The 18735-nt window shown below is 31.2% G+C and overlaps 1 protein-coding gene across 2 annotated transcripts; it reads left to right on the forward strand.

Moving 5' to 3' along the window:
- Positions 1–3292: 3292 nt before the first annotated feature.
- Positions 3293–11778, forward strand: LOC123702931 (general transcription factor IIH subunit 3). Of its 2 annotated transcripts, XM_045650789.1 has the most exons (10): positions 3293–3428; positions 3461–3492; positions 3984–4164; positions 4477–4575; positions 4775–4871; positions 8074–8190; positions 8848–8976; positions 9653–9788; positions 11384–11420; positions 11666–11778. In XM_045650789.1, the coding sequence occupies exons 2-10, from the start codon at positions 3477–3479 to the stop codon at positions 11727–11729; spliced, it is 876 nt and encodes a 291-aa protein (XP_045506745.1). In that variant the 5' UTR covers positions 3293–3428; positions 3461–3476; the 3' UTR covers positions 11730–11778. The 2 variants fall into 2 exon arrangements, with proteins under 2 accessions (XP_045506745.1, XP_045506743.1); XM_045650787.1 differs by having other exon boundaries at positions 3293–3492.
- Positions 11779–18735: the final 6957 nt, after the last annotated feature.

The raw sequence follows: 18735 nt of genomic DNA on the forward strand, positions 1-18735 counted from the left end.
TAACGTACAGACTGCCTACTGACATATAACTTTGTTTAGCTATGTGTATGTATATCCAACTAGGTACATAACATTTTATTATAGGCAGAAGTACCCTAAAGACTACCTGTAAGAAAATATTTTCTTTTTAGCTAATGGAATGAATTCACATATGAAATACACTATGCGCAGTACAAATTATGAAATAACGTATAAAAGTCACTAACATTAAAAACAATATCTTATAATATATTCATAGTAAAAACCCAATTACAAGTTCTCTAGTTAGATCCTATCGCAGCGGGCACGAGGCAAGATCTCCATTTGAGTGATGGATACGACGCCACTGTTCTACGTCTGTGGAGTTAGGGCTGCTGCATTGTTTATTTTATTGAATAAATTAATATTTGGGGGATTTAATAGGTTGTTAAGGGATGCATCGAACGGAGAGTCATCCTAGATTTATTCCTCTGAAATTCCACTAACTACAAAAGGTAATTTTATATTAATTATTTTAATTATTCAAATCAAGTGACTAGGCTCTGTCTGCCAGGCATGGTGAAAACAAACTTCAAAATGTTATTTGTCCGAGTTTTAAAAAAAATGTACCTAAGTACAAATAGTGTCTGCAATATAACTTTTGAATGCGAAAATTTTCCTATACGTTAAACATTTTGTATTTTATCTAATTTATTAACCAATTATAATAGAATACCAATAACAGCCTACGTAAAAGTAGCAAAAGCAGGCGTTTAACAGAAATTACCTTTTGCCACCTTTTCAAAACGGAAATAGAGTGTAAATAATCGCTACAAATGAAGACATTATAGTGATTATACGCTTATTAATAGCTTAAAATTATCGGCATAAAACCATTAATTAATAAGTAAATTACAACAAAAGTTGAATGCGTAATTTTCCATTTAAATTTTAACCATTTATAAATGTTCACAAATTATTCTTTTTATTTCATAATCATTAAGCTTTTTCTCAGCATTACGAAGAAATTAGCTGTTTTAACATTTGAATTGTTATCTCAGAATAATATTTAATTACCTACCATAGACAATTGGAATTATACAACAATTAGGACCAATTAGTGAAGTTAAACGTCTATATTAATATGTACTAATAATTTGACGAGGATTTTTTCGGATTCGTTATAATCTTTTTGGCTAAAATTATTGAGCTTTTAACTTGTCATAATTTATAAGAGACATCATAAAAGAACTAAGTTGAAAATTTATTATTTAAACGCACGGATTATCTAGCTAACAAATGACGGAGCCATTGGTAGTCAATTAAAAGAAAACAATAATATATTACAAGCTAACCCTGCTGAGATAAAGTCAGTTGAATGGGCAAGAATGCCTATGGAATGTTCTTTTGACAAATATGAATCTAGGACGGCCTGACATCTGTCCACGCATGGTCATCCTACAATTAATTAAAATTAATACATTCTTACGAACTTGCCTATAGATTAGATTGTGTATCACGTAAATTATTGTTATGTCTTCATTATTGAGTTTATTTAAAAGTAAATTTTATGTGTGGAAATGTTCGACTTTAAATTGCAAAATTTATATTAACAATATTATAGTAAAATATTTTTTTACATTGCTTCCTTACTCTATGTTTATGGAAGTAGATATTAGTGTGGTATTAATCAGAGATAGATGTTTGAAACTTCGTCTAGGATACATTAACCCTTATTCAAACGCGAGCCTGTGGAGGAGTTAACAAAAAAGTAAGATACGTTCCTGGGTAATTTTGGGTCGTAGATTTCAAAAATGCACACAAAAGAGGGGTTAGTGGGGGGGAAGTAACCTTTTTTTGGTGGGAAGTATATATCCCGTCATCTGTTCTCTCTTGTAAAAAGGTTGGAAAGGTGGGAACTATAGCTCCCAGTGTCCTAGTATGACACCAATATTTTCAAACACTAGCTAGTTGCCCTGACTCCACTTGTGAATTAAATATTATCGTAAAAAATTATATAGATCATATTTTAAATAAAGCAGTTGAAAGTACTCATCAATGCAAGTTTCTTTTACTAAGGGAAGAATTCGGGTATTGAAAAATGATTGACTTCAACATAAACAAGGCATTTTTCTAAAACAAAATAAAAGCAATAGGTAAATACTAATGTATTGAGTTAAGATGTCTAATTATCTGATCAGGAAATAATAAATAAGTTGCTTAAACCAACTAAAAAAGATTATTTAGACACACGGATTTTATATATAGAATTTCCAAATGTCGTGTGCAGTGAAGAACACTGGGATGATATCTTCCCACTTATAGACTTAAGTTCAATCGACTGTACCAAGGTATAAACGAAAGATTCTGGGCATATTTTTACGTTTCACGCATCTGTAATATAGTCTAGTTTACATAGCTAAAACTCAAATCTACTTATCTAATTTTTTTTCAGCACTACACAAAAAACTAAAAAATAACGGTCGTTTTCGGTGGCAAAATCACGTCACCTGACTTTGACGTGTGTTTTCCATGACATGTAATAATTCTCTGAAAAGTGTTTCCATGAAAAAAGTTCTCTGAAATGTTAAGATTGCGTAGATAAATATTACACTGCATTAGGTTTAAGCATATAAAAATAAAACACGATTTACTTCAATCTGAGACTTGGGAAGTATAGCTCCCAGCGTTTTAATAAGGGTTAAAAAAAAGAACGTGCGTGCCCAGCACAAGTGTCAGAAGTGAAACCTTCACATTCTTCAAACATTCTTTCTTGGTCCAACTGTTTTGATGTTATGCCGCATCTAAGAAATACGTTAGTGCGTACATTAATTGACTAGTATTAAGACCAAAGTTATGATAATATATTTTATACATATGTATATGAATTGAAGTTATGTTGAATTTATGGAAAGTAAGCGGTATAACATAATTATTGAGAACAGAAGAGAGGGTGAAAGGTAATGCTATGTAACTGTAAATAAAACGAGCTTTTAAGTTATTTTATAAAACATAAATCATTAATTTGCAAACAATAGTTCAACCTTTATTGCTCTGAGAGTTCAACAAATTAGAGAAAGTTAGAAAAAAATTCAATCGATTATATTCATACGGATAAATGCGGAAAAACACATAAATAATTTGGTTAAAAGAATACAGTAATACCACAAGTAATACTAAGAAACACATATTATTTTTATACTAAAAAACACCCAAAAGGACTTACCTACTACTCTCCAACTATTTCGTACAAAAAGAAAGCTGTCATCCATCCCTTGTCAGTTGTCAACGTTGTCAGTTGTCAATGTCAAAAAAATTGAAATTCAATTGTCAAGTGTCAACCGTTTCGAAAGCTTGTGTTTGTGTTTGTTGACGATAAAATATTAATATAATGCTGTTTTAATAAGTATAGATCTACATGTTGGCTTATGCATATAGGTATTTTATATGAGTTAATAACACACCCGTTCCTATAAAACAAAGAGTAAAGTAATTTATGGGGCTATAAAACAATCACAATGGCTGACGATGATGGTAAGGCACTAGTGTTTTAAAGCAATAACAAGCACCTAAAACTTCTTATTAAACATAGAAAACTAACTGGTATTAATAATGATAACCAGTTTAACTGCCTGATGTATTACACATTTGATACAATTATTATTATATTTCAATTTATAACCTCATAATTACAGCACAAAAAACCGTAGATTCCCTATATATAGATAACCTCCTCTTAGTATTTATAGCTACTTAATACAATAGATATTATTATTCAATTAATCATGTAGGTATATTCAGTTATCGCATAGTTCTCGTTGCAGTGGGATTTACGGGATAAAACCTATCCTGTGTGTTAATCCAAGTTACCCTCTATATATGTGCTAAATTTCATTGTAATCGGTTCAGTCGTATTTGCGTGAAAGAGTTACAAACATACATACACATATATCCATCCTCCCAAACTTTCGCATTTATAATGTTAAGTAGGAAGTAGGATTGTGTATGAATTTTCAAATTTTCAGCGCCATCAGACAGCAGTACTTTAGTTATTATAGTGGATACAAACCCCAATCAAAGATATATAACAGAAGACCCGAAGATACTCACAGGATGTCTGGACGCGATAATTGCCTTTGCTAATTCACATTTAATGCAGAAATCTAGGAACCAATTGGCCGTTATAGGGTGTCATTTTCATAAAAGGTATATTTTTATTTAAAGTAAAACTGCTATATTAATAATACAATAATGTATAGCTGATGAGTTTGTTTGTGAATTTTTCATGTTAATCTCAAGAACTAATTAAGCAATTTGAAAATTCTTTCATCATTTGATTCGTTCCTATCCCTACATGTATATTATTTACCATGAACAAAGATGGGGAAGATTCTAGTTTTTAATTAAAGTAGTTAGAGACATAGACAATATAATAGTTGACATATTTTATAGAGATATTATAGATAATAATAATTATGGCTATTAAATTTTTTTTATAATATAATAATTTATTTTCAGTGAATACTTATACCCTTCTCCGGGGAAACCATTAGATGTAAGACAAATTGATGGACAGTATGAATTATTTACACTTGTTGAAAAAACTATTAAAATGAGGTATGTTTGCTTAGATAATTCATTATTCATCACTCTTTATTTACCATACAAATGGTATAGAGATGTTACATTTACAATATAATATTTTAGAAAGCAATTTACAATAAATAATTTTATGTGAATATTTTGACTTATACCTACAGTGGATAAAAAAAGTAAATAATTTCTTAGTTACTTATTTCCGAAAAATATTTTACAGATTAGTGAATTTAATAAAAAGCCAACCTCATGAAGAGAAACCTGGTGAATCCTTACTCGCTGGAGCACTGGCTATGGGACTGTGTTTTATTGCTAGAGTGAGTAATATATATTATATTAAATTTAATATTTAGTGTTTTATGGCTTTCAAATGCTTTATAATATAAATTTTTATTGAATAAAAAAATTTGATCATGAAGCGGGACTCGCTATTTCGTGGCGATGCCTGATCATTCGGCAACCCGTGATCCCGCCAGAGCAATCGAAGTTATTCTATACTTTCGGTTTTCTGTGTCTTATAAAAATATAATATACTAGCTTTTCGCATGCAGCTTTGTCCATATAGTTAATTAAAATTATAGTATCATTAAGATGTATCACTCTCCAGCCTTCCATCTGGAGATACAAAAGTCATATCCTAAAATTGCTCTGTTGTGATGTGAAGAAGAATAACAAAAAAGTGAACTTTATCTATACAGGGTGTCACGGATGTCCTATCGTAGGCCTAATGGAGTATATAGTGTTTAACCTTCTGATGCTGTAAAAAATATTAAAAAAATCCGGTCGTGCAGGAAAAATTATCTTACAACTTTTCAATAAACTTTGTGTTCGTAACCCTAACTACGCGGATCATACGCGGAGCGTTATACATAAGCGGTCATTGACCGAACGCGGACTCGAACGCTATGCTTAACCTCGAACCTCGGAAATAAATACCTACTGTTTGGATAATATTTTTTAGAGTATACAAAACACATACAAAAATAATCGTTTATTTTACAAAAAAAAAAACTGAAACTCAAACTGACCGCGGTCGAGCCCTTTTAATACTTTTTACTTTTAACATATGTATTTTAATCCTAACTTAAGTTTTTTTAATTTTTATTTTTGTCTGCATTATGCAATGTGTTTTTTACTTTTGCTTTACTAGGTATTTACTTATACTTTTAATTTTACGAGAAAGTCTTCAGATTTTTCATGAATCAAAAACTTCATTAAGCTAATATACATAGGTAACTACACGTTCCGTAAACAACAAAAAAAATATTTATCAAAGTTTCCATAACGAAAAAATAAAGTACCTACGACTCCCTCAAACTCGTAAGTCATAACAACTACCTGTACCTACATAATTATTATTACTGACAAAATAATTATTGTAATAAAACCTACTGAGTTGTGAAAGCTAAATAATAAATTTATTTATTTAATAAAATAAGTCTAAAGTATTAATAATTATTGATAATTATACGACCTTACCCTATTTTCCATTTGGGTTAAAGCTATTAAATTAAAAATTATTAGTGAAAATGAATAATAATACTTTGATTTAAGAAATAGAAAGTATGTTTTACTTATGATTTTTCGTAATTAGATAGATGTGTCGTAACCACCAATTACATGCACACGGTGTCATATTTACCAGAAGAAATCAACCTCTGTGAAATCAACGGTTTCAAAATGCAAACACTCACCCGATTATCATGCACAGGAATCACAGGATCGTAATTCGTAATAGGTACATATTGCACAATGATGACGAATGATGAGTGATGAAGGTAAACAAATATTACATAATGTATTAAATATTATACGCACTAGGTACTCCAAATATCAATCACTTCTTAAAATAACTAAGTAACATAAGAAAATCTCGTAAATACTTAAATGCATTATCATGGATTTATGCAACCACTGCTTTAATAAGTTTAACTAATTATTATAAACACAAAATAAGAATTTCGACTAACGAGTAACGACCCCGAATCTCCCGCGCAGATCTATCACAGCCATTACGCTAAGACGTTTGGTGGAGAACTAACAATTTAACAAAATTTGTGCAATTATTAAAATGCGCGGACGCTTACACGTGCCGGCAGCGGTGTCTTTGTGCAACTAGCAAAGGTAACGCCCCCTTTCGTTTGTGAAATGCCGCCTTTTAAAAATACGGTTCCGTTGTTTATTTAATATTTTATTTTACTTATCTTTTTATTATTTACTTTCAATTTTCTTTTGTAACTAAAAATGAAAAAACACAATCATATTTAATGTGAAATTATCAAGAAATGATATTATTAAGTTTTATGCTGGGAAATAATATTATTATTTAATAGGTATTTAGGTACCTTAAGTTGCTATTTATACTCTAATCTAGATTAGGCGCCATATTTAAATTATTGAGTTTCATCTAGCAAAAGTTGAAAGGAACAGATATTATTATGTATTCTAAATCATTCTTATTAAAGGTATTTTTACAAACATTTCCCTACGAATCCCTAAACTCGCATTGTACGTTTATTCGTATTATTATTGAAGTTTTTATAATTTTAAATGAATTTTTGTTGGTCGCTTGTTTTATCTTTCGGTGTCAAGTTGCTATCGTTTGCTTTTTGCCGTTTTCTGTGTTTCATCTGTGAGTTTCTGAGTCGGTAATGTCCTAGGTATTATACGAACGTGGAGTATTAAAATGTTTGAGTTTGAGTACGGGTGCTTTAGTAGGTATGTTGTGAAGGTGTGTTTAGTGTGTGTGATAGGTACCTACTGCATGTTGTATGCTGAAATTTCTACAAGTTGATAGGTATGTAGGTACCTTATTTCAATATCATTGTACAAAAATAAATTAAATAATTGATACGCATGAATCTAAATAAAAAAACTAAGTAAAGATTAAAATATGATTAAGTATAAAAAGGGTGCGGTCAGAAGGCGATGGTACTAAGTAGGTAAATTTTCGTTTTTTTGGTAACGAATGACGATAGTGTACTTGTGTATTTGTCTCGTATACTCTAAAAAATATTATCCAAACAGTAGGTATTTATTTTCGAGGTTCGAAATTAAGCATTGCGTTCGAGGTCAATGACCGCTTATGTATAACGCTCGCGAGTATGATCCGCGTAGTTAGGGTTACGAACACAAAGTTTATTGAAAAGTGGTAAGATAATTTTTCCTGCACGACCGGATTTTTTAAATATTTTTTACAGCATCAGAAGGTTAAACACTATATGCTCCATTAGGCCTACGATAGGACATCCGTGACACCCTGTATACTAATATTATAAACTGACGAGTTTGTTTGTTTAATCTCAATAACTACTGGTCCGATTTGAAAAATTCTTTAGGTGTTGGATAGCTAATTTATCAAGGAAGGCTAAAGGCTAAATATCATCATGCTAAGACCAACAGAAGCGGAGCTACTTATTTATAAGTACAAATATGAAGTCATCATACATCTCATCTCATCTATATTTCATATATATTTGATTATTTCCATATTGTATGTTATATAAATTCGATTTCCAGATGCGTCGAGAAGCACAACCAGGACTCAGGATGAGCAGTCGAATGCTCATAGTGACGGGCAGTAGCGATACAGCTGCACAATACATTAATTATATGAATGTTTTCTTTACTGCACAGGTATGTATCTTTCTAATTAATGTTTAAAATCGATCATGTAGTTTTTGAGTTTAAAAGAACTAACACACAATAGTAACATTTAAAAGATGAAATATAAGACATTGTCAATGTTAGATTCCATTTTAAAGATTCTATGATCCTTTAAACTAACTTTATTTGAGATCTCTTGAATTGTATGTAATTCGTAGCCTTTGTGCGAATAAAAAAAAATGACTATGCCTTCAAGCCACACCTCCGCCCGTCGGAGTGGGTTGGGTGAGGTCTTTTCGTTACGGAATTTTTCGATTCGATCTCCGCGCTCAAGGCCCGCGATAGAAGCTATGAAATAGCTTAAAAATTGCATGAAATGTATCACAGATCTTCACACAACAGTATTACTATGAAAAGTATCACAACACATTAAAAACGTGTCCAAAGCTAAACTCTGCCTACGCGTGGAGTAGGCAGAGTCTTCTTATAAGTAATACATTAGGCTTTGAACATTACTACCACGAGATAAGGCTCTATTTTCAATGAATGTTTTGTACAACACCTCTCGGATATATTTTGTCGAACTTTTAATAGGCGATTATGAGCCTAGTTGTTAACCTAAATATAATCACTTTAAATTTTCGTATAAGGAGGAAGTATAACAATTGTTATTTAAAACAATTGCAGAAACAGCAAGTACTTATAGACGTGTGCTCTCTCGACAAGCACCTCAGTCTACTGCAACAGGGCTGCGACATCACCGGAGGTTTATATCTTAAAGTACCCTCGTTGGAAGGATTGTTGCAGTATTTATTGGTGAGATTCTATAATTCTAGTAATTGATTTGGAATTGGAATTGTAGAGAAGTTTAGATAACATATATAATTGGTTTTCGTTCCTTATTTCTTGTTTATATAAACTTAATTTTATTAAACAGATAAAAAAGTCCGAACAGGAGAAAAAATAGGCTTTTTTGTTCATCAGCTTTATACTATTAGTATATGTATTTAGTTTATTAAAAAATGTATTAAACATGGGTTTTCTGAAAAAATCCTGGATAGGATATTTTTAATTAAATAAAAAAAAAGTAATTAAGCAGTATCGAGTTAATAAAACAATTTTGTAAAACTTATGTTTTAAACTAAATTTATTATAAAAAAAAATTGATCTCATTCTACTATCACGCCGGTGAAGGTCGATGTTCTATGTTCGGATATTAGACCAATTTGTTCCATTTGTATTTTGTATTTCAATTTTAAACAATTTTTTAATATTTTGTATTCCAGTGGGTAGTTCATCTATTTTTTTATATATTTTGTATCCCAGTGGGTAATTCATCTATTTTTTTGTGTATCCCAGTGGGTAATTAATCTTTTTCTATTGTGTATCCCAGTGGGTAATTAATCTATTTTTTTATACTTTGTGTCCAAGTGGGTGTTCCTCCCGGAGGTATGCAAATTATTATTTTTTTAATAAATACTTCGTGTCCCAGTGGGTATTCCTCCCCGAGGTATGGGAGCGCAAGCAGCTGGTGCTGCCGGGGCGCGGGCGGGTGGACTACCGCGCGGCCTGCTTCTGCCACCGCGACCTGCTCACCATCGGCTACGTGTGCTCCGTGTGTCTCAGCGGTGAGATAAATCTATTCTATACATATAATAAATCTGTAGAAGGGTCAATTCTGTACATTGAAAATATTGAAAAAATAAATAGCAGGGGGTGTTCTGGATCGATACCAAACCCAAATATGTGATTAAAAAATTTTTTGTCTGTCTGTCTATATGTTCAGGCATCACGTGAAAACTAACGGATCGATTTCGATGAAACTTGGTATAATTATACCTTATTATCCTGGGCATAAAATAGGATACTTTTTATCCCGGAAAAATACGTAGAAAAAAAGTAAATCTTAATTTTTCCGCGCGGACGGAGTCGCGGGCGGAAGCTAGTTAATTAAATAAATAAAAAAATACTGAGAAATTAAAGATTTTAACGCGATTTATTCATTATTTTCCCGACGTTTTGCACACTTTGCAGCGAGCGTGAGCGTTAAAATCTTTAATTTTTAAATGAATAATTATAGTCGCGTTAAGGCCGTGTACGCGGTCCGTGCGCTGTTTGGCTCAAATATGTGATTTTTCAAACCAGATTGTCCATCAACCACTTATCTTACAAACATATGAATTACTAATAATTTTAGGAAATTTTATTGTCTATATAGTTAGTTAAGAGTTTTTTTCAATTAATACAGTATTTGTGAATACCATCAAGATAACTGAGCCGATGATTACTTGATTTCGCTTTTAGTGTCAATTTCGAAGCTAAAAATATCTGAAACCGCTGACAGATCTAACACACAATTTTTTTTAACTAACTGCAAAAATCCTTATTAAAATAGTTAGTTAAAAGATTTTTTTATTTTGGACTCCTAACTTACGAAATTAAAATCCGAACAATGTGATTTTTTTTAGAAATTATAGTCGACAAAATGATTATTTTCACCAAGATATTTGACTTAGTTTAATATAATTTTTACATATTGCAATAAAAGAACGTCTTACTTATAAGATAAAATTTAAAAAATCAACTAAGGTACCTCTATTATTTTTCTACAATTTTTTTTAAAGTACTATAAAACACTGCGCGCGACCCGATTAAAATCAGTCGGCAGCGAGCCTTTCCAGAGAGAGGATATGTTGCTCGGCGCTCTCCTGTGGACTTATGCTGTTCATAGTAAAAGGATAGCGCAAGCCGCGATCTATCGTAATAGATCGCGGAGATTTTGACTTGCGTTAAATTGAATAAGCCCTCTTAAATCCAACACTATAAAAAAACTTGAGGTGTCAAGGGACACCCACATGGACCGCAGTTCTATGAGAGAAAGAGAGACAGACAGAGAGACACGCGCACGGCTTACAACAATAGCAAAAATTGTCGCTACATCTTTGTCAATTTATCTGTTACCAAGCTCTAAATTTTGTTTTTAAGTGCATGCAATGATGCAACGCAAAATATATTCTAACTAGCTTACCGTCCGCGGCTTCGCCCGATTTCTCTTAGACGATTTGAGATTTAAACTATCCTATCTCTCAAGTTGAATCGAACTGCACATGGTGTGCAAATTTTATTATAATCGGTTTAGTGGTTTAGGAGTCCATTGAGGACAAACATTGTGACACGAGATTTATATATATATATATTCTAATATACACCGTTTCTTTTTCAGTGTTTTGTAAATTCAGCCCAATTTGCACGACGTGTCAGTAAGTATTTATGATTTTTTTTATTTCTTCAAGTTTTTGAGACAAATAAAAACAAAATAAAATCACGAAAATCGGTTTAGCAGTATTTGAGATATAATAATGCATGTTTAAATATAATCTTTAATAATATGCAAGAGTTATTGTTTTTCATAAATATGCGTTGTGTAAAATAACAGCAAATGCAATTACATTGACATAAAATGCTATGCTATCAGTCTGTTTAATGTTTATCTGTTTTTTTACAGTACGGTGTTCAAAATTGCTGGTCCGCTTCAGATCAAACCTAAGAAGAAGAAAATTAAGTTATAGTTTTGTAATTTGTAAATAGTTAAGTATCAATAAATAGTTTTTACAATAATATTTTTTTTCAATTTAACATTCAATCAAACATTAATTACTATGATATTCAATTGTTTATTATTGATTTAATTTATGATCCTTCGAATCTGGAAAATCAGTAGTCAAAGGGTAGGTAGTTTTATTTTCAATACACATAAGCACATACTAGCTTACCGCCCGCGGCTTCGCCCGCTTTGTCTAAAACCTAATAAATTATATACTAAAACCTTCCTCTTGAATTACTCTATCTATTAAAAAAAACGCATCAAAATCCGTTGCGTAGTTTTAAAGATTTAAGCGTACAAAAGGACATAGGGACAGCGAAAGCGACTTTGTTTTATACTATGTAGTGATAACCAGATAAAGGTATAGTTAAATAAAAGAGTAAACATTTTGTATCAGTCTTATATTTCATAAAATACTTATACACTTATATACATTTTATAGCATCGTTAATATAGATCTATCACTCATACAAGACACCATACCAAATAGAAATGTTCGACTTTTAGACAGAGAAATTCATTTATAAATCCTAGAGTTGACAAAATACATTTACAATTATATCATTCAGGATAAATATAGGTACATAAAATACAAATTACAATATAAAAAATGTTTAATGGTTTTATGAAACCAAGGTAAAAGTGAAACTTACGATAATTATCGTACGTCACGCGACATGCGCTACACAGACCAAAAAGTTGGAGACGATGTAATAAAAGTTTCACTTTAATAAAATCGTTTTTTTTTATAACGAAATTAAATATTTTTCAAACGTAGATAAAAGACGCCGCTGTATCAAAATGTCATGCAAATAATTACGTTATCGCATATGAGTTTACGTGAGAAAAGTCATGTTTATCAATATTTGTATTTTCAATATTTTGATTAATTCCAATATTTTTACTCTAGCCGTTTATAAAACATTAACAAAATATGAAATTTTACATATATTATGGCAATATTAATATCCTATAGATTTGTACAAATGTTGCCACAATGAAAATTTTACAAGAATAAGTACTTTAATCTATTTAAACTTAAATATTTTAAAATCTGGATTTATTTATGGGACTATAATTATTATAAGAACAATACGAAGTAGGTACTTATACACAAATATTATCTCCTTATATAATATTGTTAATAGACGTCTACAACTGCGTACTGATAAATGTGAAGAGGGCTGAGATAAGGGTGAAATACGAATTTAAACGAATGGACATGTAAGAATAAAATTAATTTTCTGTGAAAATATTCTACGTATTGTTTTATAAGTCTTATTTCTAAATTGATTTTACCATGACTTGTTATTTTGATTAAAAATATGTAAAGTACAATTTTAACGGATGTATAGAGTTTAATATATTAATATTAAACAAATACTTGATACCATACAAGGTATACCCATAAACGTATGTATACCCTTAATTACTTTATCTTTTATACTGTATACATTTTAACTTTAAAAATTGAAATAATATTCTTAAAACAACTTAAGTGCGTTGTTTGGCTCAAATATGTGATTTTTCAAACCAGATTGTCCATCAACCACTTAGGGTAATTGCGCCTGTTCGCGTCCACTTAGTGCAGTTGGAAAGTTTGAAGGAGAAAATAAAAATGTTCCAGAACAAATTTCAACGCAAAATTTATGTAACGTGTTCATTACATAGTCTATTTTAAGATTTACTTTCAATTGTGTTGGAAATATCATGTGGTTTTTATTTATCTAGACAAATAGCAGAATTAGGCGTTTTACCCAGTTCGCGTCCAAAAATTCCAGTTTGCGTCCACCCGTGGACCAGTTCGCGTCCACCAGCTTAGAAAAGGAATTAAGAGTGTATTGGGTGATATTTTATCAGATAAATGCAAATAAAAATTAGATTTTAATAAATTATTTATTTACGAATATAGTTATTTAATAAAAACCGGCCAAATGCGAGTGGGACTCGCATACCGAGGGTTCCGTATTAACCTGTCTTTTTTCATATGTTTTAACTGTAAATAATTATTTTTTCAATGTTTCCCTTATTTGTGCTATAAGACGTTGCTTCGTACCAAACTTCAAGTGTCTGTGTTCACGTAAAGTACCCTGTAGATTTTGATTCCCTTGCAAATGTCGAAATTTGCGAAAATTTGCAGCATAAACGGCTGTATCTTTTGATTGCTTTGGCTTATAAGTTTGATTTTTTCACTGCTTCAAGAGACCGTAGACTTGAGTATTCAATATAAATTTCAGCTTTATACCTCCACGCGTTACTGAGAAAAAGGGTCTTGACAGAAAGACAGACCGGCAGACGGACGGATATCAAAGCGATCCTACAAGGATTCCGGTTTTTCCTTTTGAGATTCGGAACCCTAAAATCAACATTATTATTAATATAATTCACTGTAAGGAAACTGGAAAAACTTATTTATATTTATCTTCTCATCATTAATAGAACTAAAAATTAACAAAAGACAATGTTACGTTATGTAAATAAATAATAATCAGTTCTATTAAGAGTACCTCCCTACCCTATTTTTTAGTTTCTAATGAATTAAATTTCTTTTTTGTTTATATTACCAGACTTATTGACTATCATTCTCAAAAATACTAGTCTCATTCTTAGAATACCCATTTTAAAATGAAAAAATAGCATAAAATAATTATCAACTTGTAGTCTTAGTCAAAAATTTACAATCTATTTTAAATAACATATTTTAACAAACAATTCATTGCTACGTAATGAAAAACAATGTGGACGCAATATGTTCTATTGTTATGCACTATAGGTATAGTTTGCGCCCACCGTGGACGCAAAATGGAAGTTGTACAAATTCGGTGTAGTAATTCGCGTCCACCTTATTTTAGCTATTAATTGTAAAAGAAATAAGCTGATTTATAATCCATACTATTCCATGTTTTGTTAGCAATGCAAAGAAACAGTTACATATTCAAAATTTCACATTTAACAATAAGATACTTACCGTCAAACGCGACGCTGCGCACTATTTTTTTCTCAAATCCCGCGCGTTTTAGCTCTCTCGTTTAATAGCCAAAATTAAATATTTTTTTTAAATAGGATAGGCGGTGCGCAGGCATATTTTGAATATGTGTACATGTCTCTTATACATTGAGGTATTATCGGAAATTTTTCTTATTACAATTTTACATAAAGTTTACTTATTTTCGTGAATTTTCTAAAAGATATCCGCAAAATGGACGCGAATAGGCAGGTGGACGCGAACAGGCGCAATGACCCTATCTTACAAACATATGAATTACTAATAATTTTAGGAAATTTTATTTTCTATATAGTTAGTTAAGAGTTTTTTTCAATTAATACAGTATTTGTGAATACCATCAAGATAACTGAGCCGAAGATTACTTGATTTAACTTTTAGTGTCAATTTCGAAGCTAAAAATATCTGAAATTGCTGACAGATCTAACACACATTTTTTTTTAACTAACTGCAAAAATCCTTATTAAAATAGTTAGTTAAAAGATTTTTTTATTTTGGACTCCTAACTTACGAAATTAAAATCCGAACAATGTGAATTTTTTTAGAAATTATAGTCGACAAAATGATTATTTTCACCAAGATATTTGACTTAGTTGAATATAATTTATACATATTGCAATAAAAGAACGTCTTACTTATAAGATAAAACTTAAAAAATCAACTAAGGTACCTCTATTATTTTTCTACAATTTTTTTTAAAGTACTATAAAACACTGCGCGCGACCCGATTAAAATCAGTCGGCAGCGAGCCTTTCCAGAGAGAGGACATGTTGCTCGGCGCTCTCCTGTGGACCTATGCTGTTCATAGTAAAAGGGTAGCGCAAGCCGCGATCTATCGTAATAGATCGCGGAGATTTTGACTTGCGTTAAATTGAATAAGCCCTCTTAAGTCTAATGAACGACTTTCACTTGAGAATAACAGAATTCTTTATCACACAAAACTAATCACAAATATATCTAATATCTTGAAATATTGATGATATTATGACATGTTTGACGCCACACTTAGCCTATCTTACCATCACTCATTACTATCACTGTACTGAAGGCATTATAAATTTATAATATTGTAGTTTTTTCTTCACGCGTGTATACATAACTACTACCTATTTTATTATTTTTTTTTCATAGCTCTTTTATTTTTTGGCAATCATCATTATTCATCAATTTTATCTCGTATAAAATATTATGTTTACACATTAATATCTAATAATATTTTGTCCTTATGGGTTAGGACACAAATTTCTCCAAACCAACATACAATAATATTATCTCTAATCAAATTTTGCCCTAAGCCAACGTAAAGACAATTTACATCTTATAAATATATGAAAACAAAATTAATTTTTGCACGTAGTACAAAAGTATAAATTTATCAGTGAGTCAACTTTTAAAAACCTAATAACCGAACATTACATTTTTCAAAAAACATCTAGAAACAAAAACACGCGGGATACATCCCAGACCTATGTGACTGAACACAGATATGCTATTTTCATGATCAATGCGTGACGCTAGAATCGCATAACATGATTATATTGAGTTTTACTCTTATTTTCCTAGAAATATAAAATCCATCATTTTATTTTTAACTAATAATAAAAGTTTATCAGCATTCAGCATAAACATATCTCTCTGCACTTACAAGGTTAAAAATCTCTCAAAATATTTCCTTTGTTTCCACAATTAATTTCAAATAATCTCATAAAATTCTATCTAACTTCATGTAAATTTTAATCCTTAATTACCCTTTTTTATTACATATCTACGTTTTATCTATAATTTCAAACGCATTATCGATTTCTTCGTCTGGGTTTATAACATCTGTGCTGTGACGTCTCTTGCTTTCCGGTTTTTCTTGAATTTCTTTATTGCTTGCGTTTTCCGCCTTTATTTTATCCGCATGTTCCTATAATAAATTTAATTAATTAGACCTTTAAAAAAATATGAGGTTTTGTGATAGGTTAAGACACAGAATAATAACTAGTAGCTGTCATAGATATTATGATGATATTCAACACTTCCTCATGGAATGTGTTCGGAATGATGTTAAAAGAAAAGACTTGATAACAAAATTTAAAATAAATTTTATGAATGTCGGTGTTTATCATAGCATTCTAGCTGCACCACACTCTGATGCAGCTAGAATGCTATTTAACTTTAAATTTAAAATACTTATAGTTTATATAGTTCGTTGTTAAATATTTGTATAAGGTACGATGGGATTGTCATCGTCCTTTAGGACAAAAATGATGGGTTTTGGGCAGGAAAAAGCAAAGATTGTTAAATAAACTTAAGATTCTTTATTAGACGATGCGCGTAGTACGAAGGGTAAAGACGGAAGAGAAAAATTATAAGATGACACATAGGTATTTGACATACACATTTGTTTATACAAACTCTTTTCACCAACACTGGCCCTTAAACAAATGTGTAGGTACATAATTATTGTACAACATTAAACAAGTTTAGTTTTTACAATTTAAGAATTTAACAAATTTACCTATTGTAAACCTAAACACGTTACAAACTTATAATGCTTTTCTTTAGTAAGTGGTTTTGTTAAAATATCGGCAGTCATTTCAGAAGTACACAAATAATTCAAATTAACAATATTATCTTTTACAACTTCTCTTATAAAATGATGCCGCACATCTATATGTTTCGTACGAGCATGATACATAGGATTCTTACACAATTTTTGTGCTGATTGGTTATCATTAAAAATCGTAACAGAACAATGCCTACCTAACAATTCATACAACAGAGTTCTTATGAATAACGCTTCTTTACAAGAATCTGATAGAGCCATATATTCTGCTTCTGTGCTAGAAAGAGCGACTGTTCGCTGTTTTCTACTTTCCCACGATACAGAACAGTTCCCAATTTGAAACACAAACCCAGTGTACGACCTACGATCGACCTCACACGAAGCCCAGTCAGCATCAATATACCCATTGATGTCTAGACCACTTCTACTAAAAACAAGTTTGTAGTTTACAGTACCCTTTAAATACCGTAGTACGCGTTTCGCGGCCTTCCAATGACGCTGATCATAACAATCATTATACTGGCTCAGCATGCTTACCGCGTGCGCGATGTCTGGCCTGGAGCTAACTGAAATATAATTTAAACAACCAATTAAATTTCTATATTCCAAATTCTCCTCCTTTTTATCAGCCTTTACAAGTTTCAATCCCGATTCCATTGGAGTTTGAGCTGGCTTACAGTCAGTCATATGAAAACGGTCTAAAACATTCTTTATGTAACTAGACTGATCAAGATAGATATTATCTTGGTTTCTTGTGATGCGCATACCAAGTATATGGCTGGCTGGCCCTAAATCCTTCATTTCGAATTCTTGCATGAGTTTCTTCTTTATTTCAACTTTCATTTGTGAATTTCTGGTTGAAAATAATAATATATCGTCCACATACAACCCAATGATGACTAATTCTTCACCATTTGATTTAAAATACACGCAGGGCTCTGAGGACAGTCTTCTGAAACAAAGTTTTGTAACCAACACATGGTTTATCTTTTCATACCAAGACTTCGAAGCTTGCTTTAGGCCATAAATTGCTTTATGCAATTTATATACTTTATGCTCACAGCCTTTTACTTTATAACCTTCCGGTTGTTCCATGAAAACTTTTTCTTGCAAATCTCCATTTAGAAAAGCAGTTCTTACATCCAAATGATCGATATCCATCTGCTTTTCAGCTGCTAAAGCCAATAATATGCGAATAGTGGAATATCGAACCACTGGAGAAAAAGTTTCCTCGTAATCAATTCCATAGCGCTGTGTAAAACCTTTAGCTACCAATCTGGCTTTATACTGCTTTAGATTTCCATCAAGATCTTTCTTTTTCTTAAATACCCACTTGCACTTAATCGGTTTTTGATCTTTAGGTGGATCAGTTAATGTCCAACATTTATTTTTAATAAATGATTGATACTCATCAGC

Source organism: Colias croceus, chromosome 24 (assembly GCF_905220415.1).
Source record: "Colias croceus chromosome 24, ilColCroc2.1".
In the NCBI taxonomy this organism is placed as follows: domain Eukaryota; kingdom Metazoa; phylum Arthropoda; class Insecta; order Lepidoptera; family Pieridae; genus Colias; species Colias croceus.